Source organism: Carassius auratus, chromosome 32, assembly GCF_003368295.1.
Source record: "Carassius auratus strain Wakin chromosome 32, ASM336829v1, whole genome shotgun sequence".
In the NCBI taxonomy this organism is placed as follows: Eukaryota; Metazoa; Chordata; class Actinopteri; order Cypriniformes; family Cyprinidae; genus Carassius; species Carassius auratus.
Window position 1 is genome coordinate 30,509,561 of NC_039274.1, and position 23,329 is coordinate 30,532,889.

The following is a 23,329-nucleotide window of genomic DNA, read 5'->3' on the forward strand; positions in this document are numbered from 1 at the left end:
TTCATCATAGTAATTGTTCTGTCATCTGCAGTTAACAAAAGGATCCGGCCAGCATCTGAAACCTAAATCTGCTCGGCGTCTGTGTGAACATCAGACATGTCATTCTCCAAATGTCACAGCCTTTTGTTGCCAAATGCAGTCCAAATCTGCTTGTTGAAACTGTTTGCATGTCCTTGGATTTTTGAGTCCATGCAGCAAGACTTTCGTCTGTTTCATCCGTGAAAAATGGCAGCTGAAAACAGAAACATCAGTGCTCATTGAGAATGTTGTGGAGAAGAGCGATGGCTAGCTCAGGGCAGTCTCAGCAGTGATCCTGGATGTCAGACTGTACTCTACTGAAAATAATGAGAAAGCCCAAGAATCCTGGAAGCATCTCCATGTCCTCCAAGTATCTGCTCCCAGGCGTACTCACAGACATTGCCGTTAGAAATTAGGATTCCTGGGAGGGTTGAAAGGAATCCGTTGTTCTGCATCAGGGTAGATAAGACAAATAGATATTTGTGTGTGTGTGTGTGTGTATATTATGCATGTATATAATAAAATAATATGTATTATTTTTATTTTTTTTAAGGAGGGAAAAAATAATAACTTACAGGAAGTTTTTCTATTGTAACTCTGAATGTCTCTGTAACTTCTATTGAACTTTTGACTTAGCTTTTTATATTTAATGGAATAATCATCAACATACTTGATCAATGCTGAAATTTAGATCAAGGGAAGAGGAAGTGACCCCATTAGTGATCTCTAATGAGAAACCAGAAAGTGATAGCATAGATAAGCTTTCCTGTGGTCCAGGATGTTCCTCTCTTGAGTTATTCTGCTTTCACTTACACCATGGATCAATATCATTAAATATTTATTAAGCTATATTCAAAGAAAATCTGTGAAAGTCCATATGAAAGACATATTGAGATTAAGGCATTATCCTTTCATGCAAAGTATCACTAGTCACATCTACTTGACTTCAACTTCCAGAATGCTTTTAGGGCATACTTGGATGATTTTAATAACCGAACAGCATGCCATAATTATTGAAAAACAAAGAAAGCCATAAGTGAATAAGCAAGACTCCAAAGCAAAAATGAGAACATGCCTGGTGAGGATGGTTGTTTGTGTGCTAAGGCAGCTCTTTGAAGTGAGTGCTGGTCAACACATCTGGTGTCTATTGAATAAAGCTGTTGTTTGTTGAATTCTCTCTAGTGTGCGTGTGTGTGTGTTTCCATATCACTACTGTAAGTACTGGGTGAAAACATAAAGTTGTGTATTGTCAGTTTACAATGTGTATTGTTACTTCATTGTATATTTATTGTGCATATATATACAAACACAAAGGTCTGAACATCAAGAATCAACAAATCAAAACACTCAAACATCAAAGCGATCAGCGTTTTTCGCAAAATGTAACTGCAAACCATCAAAGGGGTATCCTGTGGTTCCTAGGTGATGTAAAACAGACACACATGTGGCTAACAATTAAAATATTTAGCCATAATTAAAAAACATTATAAAGTTCAAAACACATCCAGATACCCTTGAGTTATTTGGCAAAGGAAGCTGTTAATGTTGTTAAGCAGAATGAGGCGAGATCATAGCAAAGAATTAGGACTGAATTATTGATTTTCACATTATAGTTTATTACAAGGCTTTATAAAATTATCAGGTACATTTAAGAATCACTGTAACAAAAAAGGAGGGGAAAACATTCATGTTTGAACTAAGTGAAATGTGGATTTGTAAAAAGGAATAAAATATATGTACAAACTCAACAATCAAGAAAAGAACAGAACATGTAGTCACATGGCACTCCAAAAAAAATAACATACCTCGCAAGTGCTTCTGTTTATTAATATTAACTAAATGCAATGATAATAATGATAACCAAGAATTATAATTATTAAAATAAAATAAAACCATATTAACATTTAAACACTGTGTACAATACAGTATAAGTGAAATCCATATCATTCTAAATAGAACAGTATTTACCAACAGACTTATACTAGAACTCTATTCCGAAATATAACAAAAATAGCACTTAAAATAAGATTTATTACAATAATAATAATAATAGCAGGAATATTAGGATATTAGACAATGCAAATATGCTTTACCCATGGCATTCTAATAGGTGAAATCCCTCCTGAACTCACAACATTCGCTTAGAAATAGCAAAACGTTAGCTGAAGGTATAGCAATCTACTCTCTGTTAGAAAATGGTACACTGAAAGCAGCAGATATTAATCCATTCATTAATTCATTCCAAAAAAAAAAAAAAAAGATCAGTGGCATATTTTATCAAAGTACAGTCCTTTGTGTGGCCTGTAGATGAAATGAGGGAACTAGTGCCTCTCACCCAACTGCCTCAAGAAAACTCTCCTGATTTGTGGTATATAGAGTTACTGATTGATGATTGTTCAATCAGTTCCACCATCATCTACTGTATGTTCACTGTATGTTCAGTATTTTTTTTCCTAATATTGAAGTGGAGCAGAAAAAGGAAAGAACCTCTTTGCAGAGGTCAGATGGCAACATTTAAATAAAAAGCGACTCCCAAAGCAGCATATACGACAGTTATGACTTGTTTTTTTTTGTTTTTTGCTTGTTTTTTTAAATAAATGTCTTCAGACGTAGGATTTGCAGCAGGAATGAGACCCTCATTCCCTCTATAGCTTGTTTTGAGACAGGTCCATTTTCTCCTAAAGTCTCTGTCTAGTCATATATCTCTGTTCATCGCTCGCCTCCTTTACACGCTCTCTTAAAAATAATATTATGAATTGTCACTTATGTACAGAGCATGTATAACAAGTACTGGGTTAGTCTGAAAGCTCCTTCTGTACTGCTAACACACCTGAGTAAATTACACAATCCTCCCATTCATTCTAGTTTGCACGGCCTACTTTAACTGCTAATACCTTAGCTGAAAAACAACCTGTCCACATGCAAACCGGCACACACGTACATTCGCACAAGAAAACGTAATGTATTTACACACACAGAATCCACACATACTGTATATACATAGTAATGAACTCAGCATCCATAAAAAACACTCACACAAAACTTCTCATCTCAAGACCCTGTGACATCGACATCGGCTTATATGACTGTCCCTTTCACCTCTTCTTTTCTGAAAACTTCCTCTTGTGCTGTCCTGATGCAGCAGTACGTTCAGTTCAATTTATATATTTATGATATACTTCTTTACAAATGATAGACTATACATTTTTGGCAAATGAGAGTCTTTTGAACTTCAGGTGACAGCTCAGAATATAAAGTCTTTTTCTTCTTCTGCCCAGTCTGTCACACGGTGACATCCAACATCTCATTCGACTTGGCCATGATCTGATTCTGATTGGAGTCAAGGCCGAAGAATTTCACACGAAGGCCGTCGGTGGGGTGCACCACGGGGACCGAAATCAAGCGTGGGAATGTCCGGGAGGCCAGTTCGAAGCGGCTCCCTCCGGCGAGCTCCACGGCTAGGAGTTTGAGGAAGAGAGTGGCCAGCTGCTTGCCGAGGCAGGAGCGAACGCCACCGCCGAAGGGCAGATAGTGGAAGCGGCCCTCGCGATCCTCGCACCGCTCTGGGCTAAACCGGTCCGGGTCAAAGGCCTCCACGTCCTTGAACACAGCCGAGGTGTCGTGGGTGTCACGGATGCTGTACATGACACTCCAACCTTTGGGTACCTGTACACCCTGAGAGACAGGCAAAAGGGAGTTAGAACTGTTGTTACTGTGTTAACTAAAACTAAACCTATTAAAAACAACATTTAATATGAATAACTATATAATATGAAAATAAAATATAAATATTAGATGAGAAACTACTAACTGAAGGCAACTATCTGAAATAAAATGACAAAAGTGCAAAACAAAAACACTAAAATTACTTTTAAAACTTACAAGATAAAGACAAAAGCTAATTAAAAATATTAATGAATAATATAATAGTATAGAAAGAATACGAAACTAACACTGGTTATGAGGATAAAACAGTTGTGCATTAACATTAACAACAATACAAATCATTTAAAGCATAATAAATAAATAAAAATTGCATAATTCCGACATCATTTACTCATCGTCAAGTATTTCCCAACTCGAATAACTTTCTTTTTTCTTTATATTTTGAAGAACACTGTACAATAACACTGTACCCCGATTACTTATTATGATTATTTTGTCCTTATAACATCTGAACAATATGTTTCTAACAATAAAAAAAACATGAGGGTGAGTAAATGATGACACAATTTTTGTTTTTGGGTTAAAGTAGCTGCAGATCTTCAACAACTCACATCCAGCTCAAAGGTCTGCGTGGCAATGCGGTAACCTCCAGACACAGGGGCAAACAGACGCAGGACCTCTTTGATCACGCAGTCCAGGTACTTGAGGCTAACAATGCTGTCCAGTCGCAGTTCACCCTGGCACAGACAGCCGTCATGCAGCAGACCGCAACTCTGCAGCTCCTCACGCAGCTTCTCCAGCACTGCAGGGTGTCGCAGCAGCTGCATGATCAGAGACGTGCTGGCACTGGCTGTCGTGGCAAAAGCAGCGAAGATCAGCTCAATAGTGGACTCCTGAGGGAGAAAGAGAGAGATTTGTGACTAAATGACATATAGATTTTTGACACTAATATTCTGGCACGTTGACATCTGTTACTGAAGACTTGTGGTTTGATTACTGTGATAAAACGGTCATAATTTATTTTAATATATCATTGATACTTCTTGTATCAACTTCTTGTGGAGTATACAATTTAAAATAACTTTTCTATTTTAAATTTTTTAAAATGTCATTTATTTCTGTGACAAAACTGATTTTTCAGCAGCAATTACTAAAGTCTTCAGTGTCACATGATCCTTCAGAAATCATTCTACAATGCTGATCTGGTGCTCAAAGAAAGATTTATTATTATCAATGATCTGGCGTTTAATATTTTTGTGGAAACCTTTTTTTTTCTTCTTTGGATTCTTTGATATAAACAAAGTTCAAAGGGACAGCATTTTTTATTAGAAATAGAAACATATTGCAAAATTCTGAATGGCTTTACTGCATCTTTGCTGAATAAATGTATTAATTTCTTGAAAATAAACTTCTGAACAGGTGTGTATATTATATATTTTCTCTAGTCAGCTACTTCACTGCAATCTGACTTTTTCTGAATTCTTAGGATGGTGCTTCTTTATTTCTTTTCTTTCCTTCTCTCTTCTTTTTTCTTTAAGGTTCGGCAGCTATCTCACACAGGTTTTTTTTCTATCCTTCACTTTTTTAAATGCTTGCCAGTGAGGTGCTGTTGACAGGCCTGGGAGCCACTCCTGAGAACACTACACATGTACCTTACAAAAGAAAAAAGCTGAAACATCTGAGTGGAGTGAAATAACCAGGAGCAATAGCCCACAGGGAAGCATTTATTGACTATTATCTGTGTCATTAAATGTCTGTCATCCCGGATTGAATATGCGACTAGAGATTTGAGCAGTAGAGAGAGAAGAGAAATAAAGAGAGCAGTCAGTGGGTAAAGTGCGCTGCCAGAGAGTCGCTACAAGCCTCTCAATATCACAGTGTTGACTTCCTGTTTAGCAATAATATGCAATCACAATTTGACCTCCTCACACTGAAAAGAGACTGTGAGGATAACTGCGTGGTGAAAACCATGACCAGATTTACAGATGTGTAAGGTACAGCATTAAAAAGACATAAACAACTGATAAAATATCTCAGTTTCAGTAAGACTTCACAAGTGGTTATTTGTTTTTTTTAAAACTGACTGCCTCGCTTTCTTCTGCCTACCTAGTCAGCTGCCTTTTAAGACAGCATCCCAAAAGAAGTGGAAACTCTCTTTATCACAGATTTTAAAGACTACATATGCTACAACCGTCTAAACAGTCACTTACACACAACACAAATAGTGCTCAGTAGGCAAAGTGCACAAGAAGAGCTCACATTTGAATCCAGTACAGTTTGATATTAGTGTGTTGTCTGATGAAAACAAATATTAATAGTTTTATTATCATTATGCTTAACATATATAATCAACATTTCTCTTGCATTATAGATTCATTATATGTTTTTTCCACTATGTTTGTTTTTAAATATCATGATTTTTGTTGTCTACAGAGCCGTAGTGTATCAGTGGTGCTCCGCTCACCTTCAGCTCCTGCATTGTAAGCTCTGTGTTGTTCTCCTTGGCGCTCTCTAGAAGCACATCAAGAGCATCAGTGTAATCCTTCCCCTGTGTGTGGAGAGGTTTCTCTCTGATGGCTTTTTCTATGCTTTTCTGGAGTGAGTCTCTTGCACGAATACCCTGCAAATGTACAAAAACGTTTATTAGTTGAAGTCTATTTGTTGATCTATCACTGTGTACATATTGTGCAGAGACAATTCATTCCCTTTCTCTGTTTTAAAAATGATTTAGACAACACATATAGACATTTTACCTTCCTGTAACCACTAAACGGCAGGTCGATGGGAAGGCTAAAAACATTCTCCACAAAATCCTGGAAAGTGCTGAAAAGACTGTGCATCTCCTCTTCAGAGACGCGGAAACCCAGGAGGACACGCACTGCCATGTGGAAGGAGAGCCGCTGGGACTCCTGATAAACATTGATGGGGTCTGGATTGGAGCTCCACACCCGCAGGGTCTCCTGAATGACCCGCTGGATCTTGGGCAGGTAGCTCTCCAGAGCCTCATGACAGAAGACTTTAGCAAAGATCTGAGAAACACAATTGAAAACGCGATCAGTCTGCTGTGATTGCATCAACAGAGAACAAATATGACATGATGAATAGTTTTGCAATCAGATGAGGATTTTAAACATTTATAGCTGCAAGTCCCAAAACTACATCTTCTTAAGGGAAGTCATGGCCTAATGGTTAGAGAGATTGACTCCTAACCCTAAGGTTATGGGTTCGAGTCTTGGGCAGGCAATATCCAGCTGAGGTGCCCTAGAGCAAGACACTGAACCCCCAACTGCTCCCCAGGTGGCTGCCCACTGCTCCAGGTGTGTGTTCAGTGCTGTGTGTGTGTGCACTTTGGATGGGTTAAATGCAGCACATTTAGTATGGGTCACAATACTTGGCTGTATGTCACTTCTTCATGTGTTTTACCAAAGAGCCCAGGACATAATCTGATTAGCCCAAGATAGCAGAGGAAGGGATCTGCTTCCAAAAACATGCAGGTTTATGAACCTGTCCAGATGTTTGAAACTGACTGATGGCAATATTATTTAAGAGTTTGTATCTACATGTATATTGCATGAAAACAGAGTTGCACTGTTCCAAGACTGACTTGTTTTTGACTCAGGCTTATGGACCTGCACTGCTGAACTACATGTCCCACAATGCTGCTGGCCCATGAATCACATCATCCATCACAATCCGGCGCGTCTGTGCTCTACAGGCAAGAAATTTTCCTTAAAATATTATCGTGAAGCCATAGTCAGCACCTGAAGGCTGCATGAAGTGCATGTTAAAGCATGGAACATTCTCATTAATTCTGAAGTCCTCACTATTTACGACCTGCTCGTACTTTTAACTGCCACTCCCCTACCTCCACCTCACTCTCAGAATATCTGAGAGAGTTCCCTCTACATCAGCAGTGAGGGTAAGAGGCGACGGTAAGATTTTCCTGGCCGCAGCAGCACATTTCTAATACCTCAGTTGTGCTGGTTTGTTTAGTGAAATAACATCCATGTTCCAGTGCCGACGACTAACAATAGCACTTTTTATATGCCATCTCATTCCAGATATCTTGTGTCCGCCCCACTTTTTTCCACAGTAGTAAAGGGAAGGGAGGGGTGGAGACTTATGTGTCCTCCTCCTGTCTCTCCGTCTGACTTTCTCTCTCCAAGACGCATTTCTTTGCGTCTCCTTTCTGTGTTGTTCTTCTCAGAAACACTTCATCTCTAACTTTAAACTAACTAGACTAAAAACGTATATCACACTGATTTACATTTGGTTTTCAGTGTCCTTTTCCATGTATATGTTTGTGTCACACATCTCTCTTAGCTACTACCCATAATTTAATATATGCAATACAACACCATATTTATGCTGCTTATTGGTTTGGTTACTATTTTCCTTTTAGGAGTCTTTATGTACTAGACAGGCGTCAGTCAAGCTCCACTAATGCCAGTCCCCATTATACAGGATTTGAACATTACTGGGAAAAAAACAGCCGCCTGTCTTCATTACAAAACGTGACTTCTTGTACTGCACTTTCCACACACAGCCTTTTAAAACTCCCCCACCCTAATAATTTCCATATGTCTTAAATTATATAAAACTGCTCAAAGCTGCTGGTTTGACCAGAATGTAAAGACCTCTTTATTCTCTCCCCCAAACCATTCACTTTCTTTACACTTCTCTCTACTTTTCCAATCTTGCTCTCTCTCTCCCCCGCTGACTAAAGCAAAATCCCTCATTCACAGCCAGAACAGTTTGTGTAGGCAGGTGAGTGCAGAATTAAGATCCTGTGCCCTCTACTGGCCAGCCTAATAAATTCAACACCTCACCAATTCCACAGTCTGGGCCAGCCTTTTGATCTATAGCTTCATCGACAAGTGTGATTTAGTTGCTTCTTATATAACTCAGTGAGCTGTTGTGCATCTTGTTAGTGAGCAGCACAAAGATAAAGACATGGAAGATCTTTCATTAAGAATCTCCATCAATACAAAGCCAGTTAAATCAAATATGAATTGTTTTTTCTAGGAAATTATATAATTATAGCTACATCCCAAGCTCACAACGCCATTTGGATCTAATGCTTGCATTCAGCGTCTTTCCAGTACACATATATATGTGTAGTAATGGTCTTCAAAGAGACATTTACAGGAAATTATTTTCTTTCGCAAATGTCATGCCTTGAACAGGACGTCCCAGAGAGCTCAGAGGCTCTAATAGGTTGTGTTGATGAACATACATTTCGAGTATGTATGCCTCCAGAGAGGTTGAAGAACAAATGAAAATATATTTATGACATTTGTGTGCAGAGCAGGACACTGAAACCTGGCTGAAGGGGGTTCATAAGGCGGTCTTTGTCCGTCTGAGGCTGGCTGACTAATTAGCAGTCATTAGGGGGTTTGCGTGAGGCCCTGGACCTGGAGGATTAACCAGACTGATTACACCCCACTGACCCCTCAATGGAACAGGTGTGTGGGGTGAAACTCAAGCCTCCAAGGGACTGAAGAGAGAAAAAAAAAAGCTATTTTGTCCCTGAACAATGGGTTGGATTTGAGGGGAATCTAGTTATGAGCATAATCCTCCATTGTGAGCAGACTGTTATGTGTAACAATAATGAGCAGGGGAGCAATGTATTGTGGGTATCTGTCTCCAAATCTGAACCTGCACAGCCCTTTCTATTTGCCCTACTATCTTGCTTCTTTCACTGCATCTCTCGTTCTTACTCTATTTTGTCCTTTCACAAATTCAAAACATTTTTCATTGGCAAGGCAGGGACAAGAGTGCACACAAAAACCCTCCATTAGGAGATAAGGATGGTTCCCACACATAACAAGACTACATATGAGTGCTAAACAACCATATATGGATCTTACCTTTCTCCTTTTGCGATGGATGTCTCCTATAGAGTTGGCCAGGCTGTTGGGACCCAGTAGAGTGCTGGTGCTTTGGGGCCAGTCCACAGTGACCAGGCTGTGCTCTCCCATCAGAACCTTTCGCACATTCTCTGCCCCCGTGACCCGGATGAGCGGCCGTCCCAGCAGGTGAGTCTTGAATACGTTCCCATACTTCTGCCTCCTTGATGCATGGAAACCTGCACCCTAAAAAAAGAGAAGCGGGAGCAAGAAGAAGAAAAAATATTAGTTGCAGATTAAACAGTGGAACAGATTAGTAAATCAAATTAGAATATGCATTTGATGTTACAGTGTAAAAACTGTTAAAAGGAAAAAATGGCAAACTGCTACAGTAAATAAAAATGTGTCGATTGGCCATCTGTGAGGAAAAAATATATTATATTTTTATATATTATATTAAGATTATATTTAAAGATTATATTTTTTTATTATATTTAAAAAAAATACATAATACTGTACAGTAACCAACTTGCCTGAAACATTGTCACTGTGTTTTTTATGATACATTTTTTGTCAAGAACAAAATTTTTGTTGGCTTCAAACCATACATTAGACAGAATTATTACCTTTGTAGTTTCAGTGACATTATAAGTTTTTAGCCTAGCAATAACCCATAAAATTGTGTGTTGGGGGCCTTCTGCAAGTGGGGCCCCCTCAGTAGAAATTGTGTTCACAGCATTCTTTATGCAATTGGGTTAGCTTTAGCTAGAAAGGGCTCAGGCTTAGCCTTCGGGATCACGCTGAGAGACGTGATCTAATGAGTATGAGCACAGCCATTAGCTCTAAGAAGTTGGTGTGTTGTGTGAAAGATTGGCTGAAAGTGCTAATCAGCAAGGAATCCAGTACATCCTGCAAATGTTCACCTTTAACCCCTTCACCTCTACAATTTAAGAACTAGCAGAGTGATTACCCCAAACATCTAAAAGGGGTGTTAAAGGGTTACAGAAACACACTTCAGGCTTTCTCAGACCAGGAGACATAAACCTGAATCCGCCTGACTTTGTTAACACTGTGTATTTACACATGATGTATTTAGAGCATAAACAAATACAGTGTAAATAAATACATTATTTTGCACAATGCTAAAGTAAAACACATTTTTATTCGTCATGCACATTCAAGTCTAGTTGAGTAAAATTATGAACATGAAAAAAGACTCTTAGCTCTGGAATGAGTTGCTCTGTATAACACATAGTAATTGCCTCTGGCCCTTGAGACTTCTGCTGAGCACATAAAGACAGCCTGTAACCTCTCAGCCTCACACACACATACTGACCCCATGGCAGGAAGTGGCATTAGAGCTGTTTGCTCCCCTTGCCAAACCCCCCCCCCCCCCCACCAAAATTTGTGACCAGTTTCATCGAGCATACTCCAACACTCATACTCTTATTTGCAAGGATAAATTTAGCAGCATGCAATGCTTTTTCTCCCTGTTTGGCTAAGAGAAACTAGTCTGAATACACTTCTGCATCCATGCTTCAGCTCAGCATGCTATATGAACATTGTATAGTCTCTTTATATATGTGTTTTAAAATATATGTTTATGGACAAAATAGCTCTTGTCACATTCACATTCCCACCATCTCCTGATCTCAAATATGAGGGACATGTCCTGAGCAAATTGCTGCTTTAACTATGATCGCAAGTACTTCCCAGGCGCCCTTCCTGTCTGCTCTTAGTCCAGCAACCAGTCTCTTTAGAAATGGGTAAATAAGCGTTCCACCCCTTTTTGTGTACTTGTGGCCAGAAGCTGGGTTTCTCACCTCTATATATAAACAAATGAACAGATTAGTTAATGAATGATATCTTGCCATTGAAATTTGATAACATGCAGTACGTCAGCAAACATTAAAGAGCGCATGATGGAAGCTTTAGTTCTCTCTTAACTTCACTATTTTTTCTTCTTCTTTTTTTTTTACTCTCTTCTGACCTTTGACCTTGGCTGACTGACACATCCAACACCTCCATAATATCAGAGACCATAAATGACAACCTTGGCTCACGACTGGCTGAGATGTCTGAAGACTTAGCTAATGTCTTATGACCCACATGGCACCTTGGCCCCTACAATCCTATAATAAGTTATCGGCTTAGTTAAATTGTGAGATTATAAAATCAGACTACGAGATATATGCACACCGAGGGTAGACAAGGGCAGACAAAAGGGGATTACGCCTCACTTTCTCAACAGCCAAAGTTTAACCAGAACTGGCTGAACATGTGGCAGAAAATATGGCTGTAAAATCTGCAGTGGTGGACGATTGAACCATATTTCACACTTTCACACTTTTCTTGCTCAGTTTTCACAATTTTTCCAGCAAAAGCCTGTTTTGGGTTTTATAGTTTTGGGGGATTATGCAATATTCAAACATTTTTGGTTCTTCGTTGGAAGGAGGTGAAATAATTCCTGATTCTAGATTCATAACCGACCAGTTCCTACTTCAGAAAAACACGGTTTAGTCAGAAACACTGTAAGACTTTTTTTCTAAAACAGTATGACCAAAGATTCCCCCAGAGGAACTCTGTCCATGGCCAAATAGACACATGACATCCCAGGACCTCGCCAGGTGTTAGACAGGGGGCACAGCCACTGTGTGGGGTGAGAGAAATGTTCATTGGCCAGCTCACAGTCAGTTTATGCTTAAAGACACTGAGGATTTCACATATCAGGTGAGTGTGAGGGCAAGAGGTAATGCTGACATGAACAACCACATGCACACACACATCCAAAAGCAATGCAGGGGAAGCAGGGGAAAATAAATGTAGTATCTTTCACCACGTGGTGAGAACTGAGTGTGTGTGATGATGGATGATTTTGTGTGTGCATGCTCACCTCCCAGCAGTGGGACCAGTCAGTATGAGAGAGAAAGGAGCCGTTTTTAACCTGACAGATCCAGAACAAGGCTGTCTTTCACACATGCCCGACATAAGGCCACTCTCTAACCTTCTCTCTGTTGATTTCAGTGTATAAACACATTTACGCAAAAGTCAACTTGAAATTTTTATTATATTATGTTTGTTTATGGTCTTCGATCTGTCGTATTTCAGATGATTTCTTTTCTGACATTGTGTAACCTGCGTGAACTTGGTGTGTTTGATAATTATGGGAACATGCTGTCATCCTTACAAGGCAGAGGCCTTTTCTCCACCTCTCCATGAGTAGTGAAAGTATGCAATGTATGGTCACACACTACATCAGCAAAAACACATATACATTTCTCACATCTGCATGTGTGTATTTACACATGTAGGGGCCATCCCTCTGAAACAAGTGTACACAGAAGGGCAGCCAGAGAGGATCCATTTCTGACCTGTGTAGTACAAAGGGGGAAAAAAGTGCAAAAGATGGGAAAAGGTAATGGTTTTCTTGCTTGGAAGTGATTGACATTGAGGTGAGCATAAGAAAATGTGATTAGGATGGTGATTGACAGTGAGGTGAGCATAAGAAAATGTGCTTAAGATGGTTTAATGATCACAGTCTGCTTGGTAGAAAAGTGACTCCGCGTTGCAAATAGCAGAACAGGTCGTGAGGCAAAATGAGGAGACAAACTCGCTGGGCTTGGCCAAGCAGAAGTCATTTGGCTAGAAGGTGAGAAATGTCCTCCTTCATTTCACAAGGCCACAGAAGCTCAGATGTGCAGAGAACGAAAATAAAACCAAAAAACCAAAAGGGTCACTGACGCACAAAAGCTCCACACACCCTGGAAAAGCGATGAGGTAATAATCTGCAGCTTACTCGCACTGTCAAACACACACACACACATGTATGCGGCTGGTGCATCCGTTCACTTCTATGGTCACGCATCTATGGTCATAGTGACTTCGTTTGCTTCAAGCTTGTTTTCTTAAAAACCAAGTGAAATCGGCTGTCAGTCAAATAACAGACAGTTTATTTTGAGCGAAGGCAGACTGGGTTCAAGAACTCCGTTAGAGGTTGAGTTTAGATGATCTTCAGCGATAAGACCGAAAAGCTTTCCACATTCATTTGGACCGCAAAACACATGTCAGACAGCGCTTGAAGACAATAAACTGCACAGGGTCAGTCTGTGTCAGAAGCTCGTGCAGCTGCATAGTTTTCAGCACTTTTCTCCTTGACGTATTTAAAGCCTTAAAATCAGAATTAAATAGATAGGACGATAAATAGGCAAAACGAATAATATATTCTTGTATTTTAAAACGGCTGAACAGGTCAGATGTGTTTACATTTCATGTGTGTGTTCAGTTTTATGCTCTTCGACCTCACACAAAACGCGCCTGTTCTCTGCCTCTGGAGGTGAGAGGGTTAACTCGCCACATTCAATAGTTTCCTTTATTTTGAAAAGAAATTTATCAGATATTTTACAAGGGGGCGCAATAAAGAGGACCGCTTTTTTCCACTGGCCCTATCCACACAGAGTGCACAGGACTAAAAATACACATTTCTGTGTAAATTGGACACCAGGCGAGCCTCCCGCTACATAAATGTAGCCTTTGTGTGCCAGTGGAAATGTTATACAAATGACCCCTTTATTAAGATCACAAAATAACCCTTTTAATTATATTTATTCAGATCAGCTACGGTTCACTTGAACACAGGGGTGCTACGTGAGGGACTGTGGGGGGGGGGGTTGCAATTCATATGCAGCTTCGTTGTAAGACTGCCATGAAGAAGGCAAGAAGAAAAGAAAGATGGATGGAGCGGAGGGAATTGAAAAGTGTACAGCAAGTTTTCCTTGGCACATCATTCTGCTCCGTGCTCTTTATTTGTATCACTCATTATCCTGACCCTTGTCTATATCCATGTGTGTGTGTGTGTGCGTGTGTGTGTGTCTGCATGTCTTAGTCTGGGGGCTGCTGTGTTTATTGGTTCAGAGTGGCAGGTAATGGCGCGGGAGGAGCTCTCCATATGCTGACCCACAGTCTCAGCGTAAATAAAGATAATATGTCCATTTACTGAAATAGCCCGTTGGAATCTCTCAGGATGTGTGCGTTGGCCCGTCTCCATTTGGGGTATAGACAGAATTTCTGCAAAGAGAGAGGGGGAAAGCAAGCAGAGGCAGTAGGGCTTGAGGTCCCATTATTTGGCCATCAGTCACCCTTGGGTGTACCTGCCAAAGAGGGTGTTCTCAGAGGCACATGGCTCTGCATAAATGAAATGAGATATGGGAATTTCGGGCAAAGCAGTGAGAATCAGCAATCGCCATCAGAGAGAAACGGTTTCACTTAAAGCAGAGGGAACACCAGTGCTCACGAGACAAGCGCAAAGAACCTAAATGTGGCCGAGCTGAGAGAATAGGCTTCCCTTTGACCTGGAAACACTTTGTGGAGAGAGATTATGGTTGTTCAGTGCAGTGTGAGTGCTCACCCCGGGACCCCCTTTTCTTCTCTTTTCTATCCCTCTACCTTCCTCCTCCTCCCACTACTGCTGCCAAGCCCCCTTCGCTTTCACTCCCCGTCCCCTGTTCCTAAAGACAAGAGGCTGTTTGAGGGGTTGGTGGTGCGTTCCAGAGGTGAAAAAGGGGCCACACCACACTGGTGCCAGTCATGCCCGTTTCATGCTCCCTAATTCTGACAAGCCCCAGGAGAAAGCCAGAAAGCAAGAGAGAGGGGTTGCTGGAAGACTGTTCCTAAATCCTCCAGGTCTCTATACGCCATGCTCGCTGGAATTCTGATCAGAGGCCCAAGCCATGTAGTCTTTGTCCCAGGGTGAGGGTGTGTTTTTGACCCCCTGGTGGGCAGCTTTATTGCCACCCAGACTGGAGCAATTTAGGTCAAGCTGGAGATGTGGGATAGAGGTAAGGGAGGGTTGCCCACTGGGTGAACTGCAAAGGAATTTGTGCTTATATAATGAACATTATTAATGTTAAGTCTGAACTCACCATAACTGATCAGCACAAAATTAAACAGTAATAGCCCAGGCATAGTCACTGTTCATTTATGCTCCATACGGTTATATCAGCAAAACTTGGAGCATGGTTAAGAGGACAAAAAAAAGTTCTGGCCAGATATTTTTTGTGGTCAATTGAAAATTCATACACAGACAAATTCTACAATAATTTCATAATTCAAAACAACAGAACCGCCGCAAAAGAGCACAAAAATAAATAAAGAAATACACTCTTCTTGAGTCCATACATCTTTGTCAGTCACAGATTCAACCCAATTTAGGATTCAACTGCTGCTCTGCTGAGACTAACAGAGAGAGATGTGGACCACAAAAGCAGCTACCTGACAAATTGAAGGGGTTGTCTTAAATGTATCAGAATACACAGATTGTTAGAAAGCAATGCATGTTTTCAGAAGCACAAGAAGGACAGAGATCAACATTTCAAACTGTAAGTTTGCACAGTAGCTCTTGGAGTCATGCCTCCCGCTATAGAAATGACACAAATTTGGCAAAAATGGACCAGACCAAATCCTATTGATTTTAAATATATAACTCTGAAATGCAGACAAGCCTGTTTGTTTTTGTAGAGAGTCTGCCAGCTGCATGGAAAATCTCTCCTGGAATTCCATCTTTGGAGAATCTATTCCTGACCAGATAATTTGATCTGTACACCACTCAGACCAGGACATTCCTACTTACTGAATCTCAGCAAATCTCAGTTAAAAGCAACCCACTCCAGCTACTGTAAGCCAATGTCCAGGAACATCCTAATGCTTACCATGGATTTATTATGGAAATAATTCCTAAGACATTTATTTACGATTTTTACTACATGGATGTTTTTTGGGGTTTTTTACACCTTAGGTTCGTGAAATGCTACTTTTAATTGTTTTATCTTATTTTCTTTGTTATAATACCAGCCGTGTGAGCGTTCACAAACTTCCCTGATGTATTAAGGAATATTTCACAGAGACTCCCTGAAGATTACTGTATGCGCACCATGCGCGGTCGTGTAAAGTAACCGACGCGCGTAATTACACAGAAGCTCAGTGAGAGCGCGACACTACCTGCCCTCGCGATCAAGCCCAGCCTGCGCGTCAAGAGGAGTTTATGCCCGCTTTGACAAGCGGTGCGCAGTGGCTGTGTTCTCGCGCTCATCGGAAGCCAAAGACTACAATATTTCTGGAACGGAGCGCGCCTTTCTTGGCAGCCGCAAACAGGTTGTTCCACGTGGATTGAGAACTGGCTATATGAAACAAAAACTTTTGGCTATCTAAAACAGACAACTTATTAACACCATGGAAATATGGCACGGATGAAATTGCACACGTGGGAACAACTAACCTGCAGGCAGTTCGCTTTTTAAAGCGCAATATTGCGTTCGAGCGCACACGTGCGAAAAGCATTAGTGGATGTTATCCTACGCTTGATACGTCTTTAATAGCCCAGGTAACTGCAGGGAGAATATACATTCGTGAGCGCATGAATCCGCGGTGCCTGGCGCGCACCGGGGCGGTGTGCGTGCGACAGCAAGGCGAATGGAAATTTGGAAAGACACATGGAGATGGAGCGCTTACCTGAAAGAACCAGTGGCATGTTTCTCCAATGATGGGGAACCCCATGGAGCCCTTGGGCATAGGCAGCTTGCAGCTCTTGTCCCGTGTTGCGGTCCATCTCAGCTGCCAGAGTTGCTGGGACACGGCCAGAAGAAGTGCCATGGACACTAAACACGCAGCCAGCGTCGCCAGCGCCGAGACAAGGTCAAAACTCTCGAAGAGCATGGCTGTGAACGTCCGGGGACTTATATCAAAAATATGGAGTGATGAGCACTACAGTGGTTGAGTCTTCTCTGGAATATTTGAGTGACTTAATGTGTTATATAGGAATTGCAACAATTATTCTGAACAGTAAAATTAGCTCAGAAGAATCTTTCACCAAAAGGCAGCGCAAAGTTTTCTAATGAAAAGTAAACGAATAAAGTGTTTAATTAACACAATGATGGATATAACAAATCGATTTTAAATGTTTATATATCATTTTAGATTATGCAAATCGCTTTGAAAATATTCCCGCGATTTTTCAGTAGATTTTTTTAAAATGCAAATTTGACGTGAACCTGTTAAACTTCAAACTTGATTTAGAAATGTTGTTCTAAATTCCAAACTTGTTAAAACAAGTTAACAAAAAGTTAGCTCTGATTTTCTTTTTGAAAAAAAAAATGAAAAAAAAGTTTGTACTTATTATTTTAAAAAATATCTTACAGGAAAGCTAGATATAATCTCTTTAAATGCACTGAAATCAAGTAATGGTCATTAGGAAGAGGCAGAAATAAATGAGAAATAATCCTCCGAAGTCTGATGCCTATGAGCAGTAAAGATCTTCAGATGACTGGTCTGGCTAGCCCGTTTTCTGATGCGGTTTCACTCTCTAGCTCTCTTGCGCTCTAGCTCTCTCTCTCTCTCTCTTTCTCTCTCTTTTCACATACAGTTTCTCAATGTGAGTTCAAGTCGCGCAGCGAGCTTCCAATGTGTGTTTATATAGCGGAGGCAGTGAGGCGGCATTCGGCCAGGGTGCAAGCGGCTCCCCCCTTACCCCACCCCACCGAACTGAGGCGGGGTGAAAAGTGAACGGGCCGGGCGCTGGAGCGTGCGGGACCTGGAGATGAGCCCAAAGAGAGAGAGAGAGAAAGGGAGGAAGACTTTCAGTACTTTACGTCTCATACTTTGCAGAACTTATCACCTGCCACTCGCAGAATATGCATATGGTTAAATCATATGGGCTTAATAATGCTGTTACACTGAGCTACCTTGATTACTCAGCATGAATTTAAACCCTTGGTTCAAAAAAAAGAAAGAAAGAAACAGGAAAAAATAAAACGTGATGTTATAACTGTGTTACATTGTCTTACATGGACTCAGTAGCACACCATAATAGACACGTTGGTCAGTATCAGTTTATAACTTCATCAAATGCCTTGAGTGTTCAGATCTGAGCATCAGTTACTCCTGTGAATATTCACAGTCACACTGATTCATTCATTGACTCATTCATTCGTTATTTGTTTTTCTTCAAAAATGGGTTTCCGTCTACCCATCTTTTCCAGGGGTCAACATTTCTAAAACAACTTCAATAAAAACTCGGGCGCTAATCTGTTCAAATGTGTCTTGCGCAACCCTGGCTCTATTTTGGCGACCACAGTTAACTATGTTCAAGTCTTTTTAAACAAAACAGTAGGCTGAGGTTTATTGTGTAAGTCTGTAATGAAGTCATAAATATCGCAGTACTTTTGTTAATTATATAAATAATGAACTTAAGGCAAAGTGCTGATGTAGCCAAACTCACTGATACCTCAGTCGAGCGCGATTTCTTTTTTGAGTGACCGATTCGTGCTGGTGTCATCTGTTACAGATGGTACGTGGTTTCAATTACGATCACCTTACGATCACAATTACTCAACGACAGTTATGTAATTGTTCTCAGCATCTGAGACGACCATTGCGGAGCAGAACTCCAGCTGTTTCGTGCACTCTCTTTAGCCTGCTACCCGAAGCGTAAGGATGCGCAGGATGAGAGACGAAGTGATGCGCGTCATTTTCTGTTTACTTGCGTGAAACCCAACAGTTCTCATAATATTAGAAAGGATGCATTTAAATAATAGTTATTTGTCTATTCGCTTATAAATGAATGCGAAGAGCTCTCGAGCGCGTGCCTGTAAGTTTAAACTCTCCATTAATTTCTTCATTCTTTTTTACGTAGTGCAACTTCTGCAAGCTTACGCATTCTCTCCCCTATTAATTTTGCTTTTCTATCTGTTATAAGCCAAAGTAAACCTGCCCCGAGTTTGCATTGTGAAATGCAAGGGATTTCTGTCTTTTAATGATATTTTTCTAAGACATTCTTTCGCTCACGCTGTCTGCCGCTGTCAACCTGGATGCGTCCCCCAACGTCATACTGCCGTCTAGCGGAGATCGAGGGAACTTCTTAATCTCATTCCAGAGCAAACTGCCATGCATCTATATATTATTTAACGTTTTCCAGCGTTGGATAGAAGAATTATACTGAAATAATCCCTTATTGAATAGCACATTAGCACATAAAATAAATTATGTTCATGTTACTGTAAAAAAAAAAAAAAAAAAGAATCTTAATCAATTTTAACAGAAACAAGTGGTGTAGTTGTTCTGAACAAAATGATTTTAATCTGAAACATAAATCTAATGCCTAGTTATTTTCTTTCTTTTTTCATATTGCTGTTTCCCCCAGCAAATGCACAGCTAAACTTACAGCTTGGACAGTAAGCAAGTTCACATTTTAATGAACTCTTGTTTGATGTGAGAGAATTAGCAGTGACTCAAGCTCCTGAGGGGCCTGGAATTACCAGATTTATTCCAGAAGCCTATTAAAGTGGATGAGTTGAAAGTGCTGGTTGATTCATAAAATGTTGCTATGGGGATTTGTAAACTGCATACATTTACACAATGCACCCAGCTTCCAAATTCTGAACAGTTACTGAAAAGTAATTTCATAAGGTACAGCAAGCTACTATGTTTTGATTAAACTTTACAAAAACAATTTATTCCTGTGGAATATCATCCACCAATGAATCCTAATGAGTTTAAAATAAGATCAGGTGGGCTTTAACAAAGCAAATATAGAACATTTTAATTTCAAAGGCATAGTTTGGCAAAAAAAAAAAAAAACAAATAAATAATAACAGAGTTGGAGAAATTTTGCATTACATCACTCACCAGTGGATCTTCTGCAGTGAATTGGGTGATGTCAGAATGATGTCAAACAGCTGAAAAAAAACATCACAGTAATCCACCAAGTAATCCACAAGACTCAAGTTCACCAGTTAACATCCTGTGGAGTGTTTGTAATAAACAAACCATAACTTTAAACCACACTTCTAGACAAAGTCTAATCCATAATAATGCTTCCTCTAGTGAAAAAGTCCATCAACTGTTGTCCCCTCACATCAAAATCTACCAAAAAAATTGTTTATAACTTTTGAATTGTTTATGCTTATAAACAGTACTCTATGCACTTTTTTTTCCTGATTCAGATGATAAGACTTTTTACTGAAGAAGTCAAGTCACCTTTATTTATATAGCACTTTATACAATACAGATTGTGTCAAAGCAGCTTTATGAAGAATACTTCAGGCTGACATGGTCTCCGCTGACATTCAGGACTGTGTAGCTCATCTCTTAGTGCTGATACACCATCTGCACTGGATTTGGAATAGATCTGGGTGATTGCAGTGACCATCTGATCTGGATACAGACTGGATCTGGGTGGCTAAGGTGACCTCGGAATGAAAATGAAACGGATTTATATTAGCATAGATGCTATTCTTCATATGATGTAACAAGTACATCAGGGGTTATGGCCCTAATTAATTCATACTTCCTGGTTCTAGTAAGAACTCTAGCTGCTGCATTTTGGACCAGCTTTGGAGTTTGTTTATTAAGCACACAAAACAACCACCCAATAAAGCATTTCAATTATCTAATTTTAAGGTCATGAATGCATGAAATAACATTGCTCCATTTGATATTGAGAGCATAGGTCATGATTTAGATATATTTTTAAGATGGAAATATACGGTTTGACAAATCCTAAAAACATGGCTTTCAAAGGAAAGATTGCTATCCAAATGCACACCTAGTTTCCTAACTGATGACAAACAATGAACAGAGCAGCCATCAAGTGTTAGACAGTGTTCCAGATTATTTCATGTGGAGGTTTTTGGTCGGTTACACTTTATTTCGATAGTCCACTTTAGACATTCTACTGACTATAAGTAACTTTGTAACTACATGTTAACTACATATCAACTAAATCTCAGAAATTTGCAACTACATGTCTACTATCTCTCAGAGTAGACTGTTAGGGTAGGTTTAGGGTTAGTGTTGGGGGTAGGTTTAGGCTTACTATAAGTTGACAAAGAAAGTGTTAGAAGATTTTTATATCAACTATGCATTCCATTAGTTTTGCAAATTGATATGCTTCTTCTAGCTGTGAAGAAATATATAGCTGAGTATATTCAGCATAACAGTGAAAGCTAAAATCATGTTTCTTGATATCTCCCAAGGGTAACATGTAAAGCATGAAAAGCAACGGTCCTATTACTGAGCCTTGTGGTACTCCTTGTGGTACTCTATACTGCAATTGTGATCGATACCATTCACTGCTACAAACTGATTATGGTCAGATAAGAATGACTTGAATCATATCAATCCAATTCCACTATTGCTTACTAAGTTTTCTAGAAAACAATGTTATTGGCAAAGGACTCATATATAAGCTGGAAGAAACTGTTTGAAGTTAAAACACTTTTTCGTGTGGATTACTTATGGATTGTTTTGAGGCTTTTATCATCTATTATTATGATGGTACCCATTCACTACAGAGAATCCAAGTGATGTTAAGCTTAAATTCTCCAAATCTGTTCGGATGAAGGAACAAACTCACCTTAATCTCGGATGGCCTGATGCCAAGAACATCTTCAGCAAATTTTCATTTTTGGCTAAACAGATTCTTTAAAGTTTGAAACTATACTTTTCACAGTTGAGGTGTGAAGGCACACCTATACAGTAATTGCTGTGATTTTATTTATTTATTTTTAGCTTGCGATTTATACACTAGTCCAGCTTTATAACATGAATCTGATTTGCAATGACCCTGCGACCTTGTGACACAGCATCATGCCCTTGTATAAGCATTACATAATTCAAAGTAGGCTTACGTATGGACATACACACCAACGCTAATGTCGGACCAAAGCTCTTAAATAAGACAATCAATGCTAACACCTTTTCAAACTGAGGTCATGGGAAATGAATGAGTGGTGAGACTGCATTAATACACACCTATGGCTTATAAGTGTGTCACCCTAGAGATTCTATATTATGATACTTTCACATCATGTTGAGGACACACTAAGGAGCACATTCTATGAGTATAACATGACTCACCAGTGCTATTTAGACACAATGAATCCATTATAAGTTGGCTCACAGTAATGAAGCTGAAGGAAATGACAGTGGAAATAAGGTATGGTGACTAATCACCATTAGAGCCACACTCACGATTAAAGGGTAAATCAAATCATATATAAATAAAACCGTTAAAGGAAATGTTTCCACAGACACATATCCCAGAAATAATCACTAACAATCCACTTTTCCATAAAGTCTTTAACATTGCTCACATATTTACCAATATCAACAAGACTTTCATTCTTTAGAAAACAAGCTCTGATGAATAATTTGTTGTTCTTTCTTTTGGACAATTCTAACTTTAGGCGCTGAGAGACACTGAGCATTATCAGATGTCACTGTGGTGCTCACGCATCCGCAAACTGAGTTATATATGACAGATACCAGATATTAGGTACATTGTTTGTTATCTGAAAATCATCAGCATATCCCAATTCACTTTGATTACACAGAACACAGCCAGAATATAAGGGTCATCGGGAGGTCTGATGGTTTTCAGCTGCTAATCTGGTTTCCACTACAGCTAGTGGATGCAGTTTAGCCACAACCGTTTACAGTACTTTACATGACACAGAGCCTGAATCATTTGTGTTTTGCCTATAAAAATCAAGCCAGGAAATTTCCGGTGTTTCCAAATGCCACTTTAAGACCTTGTAGTATGTATAAATGTAACCAAGCTTCATCAAACCGTCACCCTTCCAGTACGTTCCAATAGAATATTAGCACTGGCTTAAAGAGACCAGGTGAATCAGAGGGGAAGAACACCAGCAAGCTTCCCTGGTGTTGACACTCAGTGAAATCATGTCAATCCGGTTCTTTCCCTTCCATTAGTAAGAAGAGACACATGGCATCTCTCCTTTAATGGA

The 23,329-nt window shown here is 39.8% G+C and overlaps 1 protein-coding gene across 1 annotated transcript; it reads right to left on the bottom strand.

Annotated features, from left to right (window-relative positions):
- Positions 1 to 1,613: 1,613 nt before the first annotated feature.
- LOC113052083 (cytochrome P450 26B1) lies at positions 1,614 to 17,989 on the bottom strand. The gene is made up of 6 exons (XM_026216396.1): positions 17,037 to 17,989; positions 9,555 to 9,779; positions 6,438 to 6,713; positions 6,149 to 6,304; positions 4,296 to 4,577; positions 1,614 to 3,693 (listed from the first exon to the last, which is right to left on the bottom strand). Exons 1-6 carry the CDS (start codon positions 17,238 to 17,240, stop codon positions 3,301 to 3,303), a joined length of 1,536 nt encoding a protein of 511 aa, XP_026072181.1. The 5' UTR covers positions 17,241 to 17,989; the 3' UTR covers positions 1,614 to 3,300.
- Between the last annotated feature and the right edge of the window lie 5,340 nt (positions 17,990 to 23,329).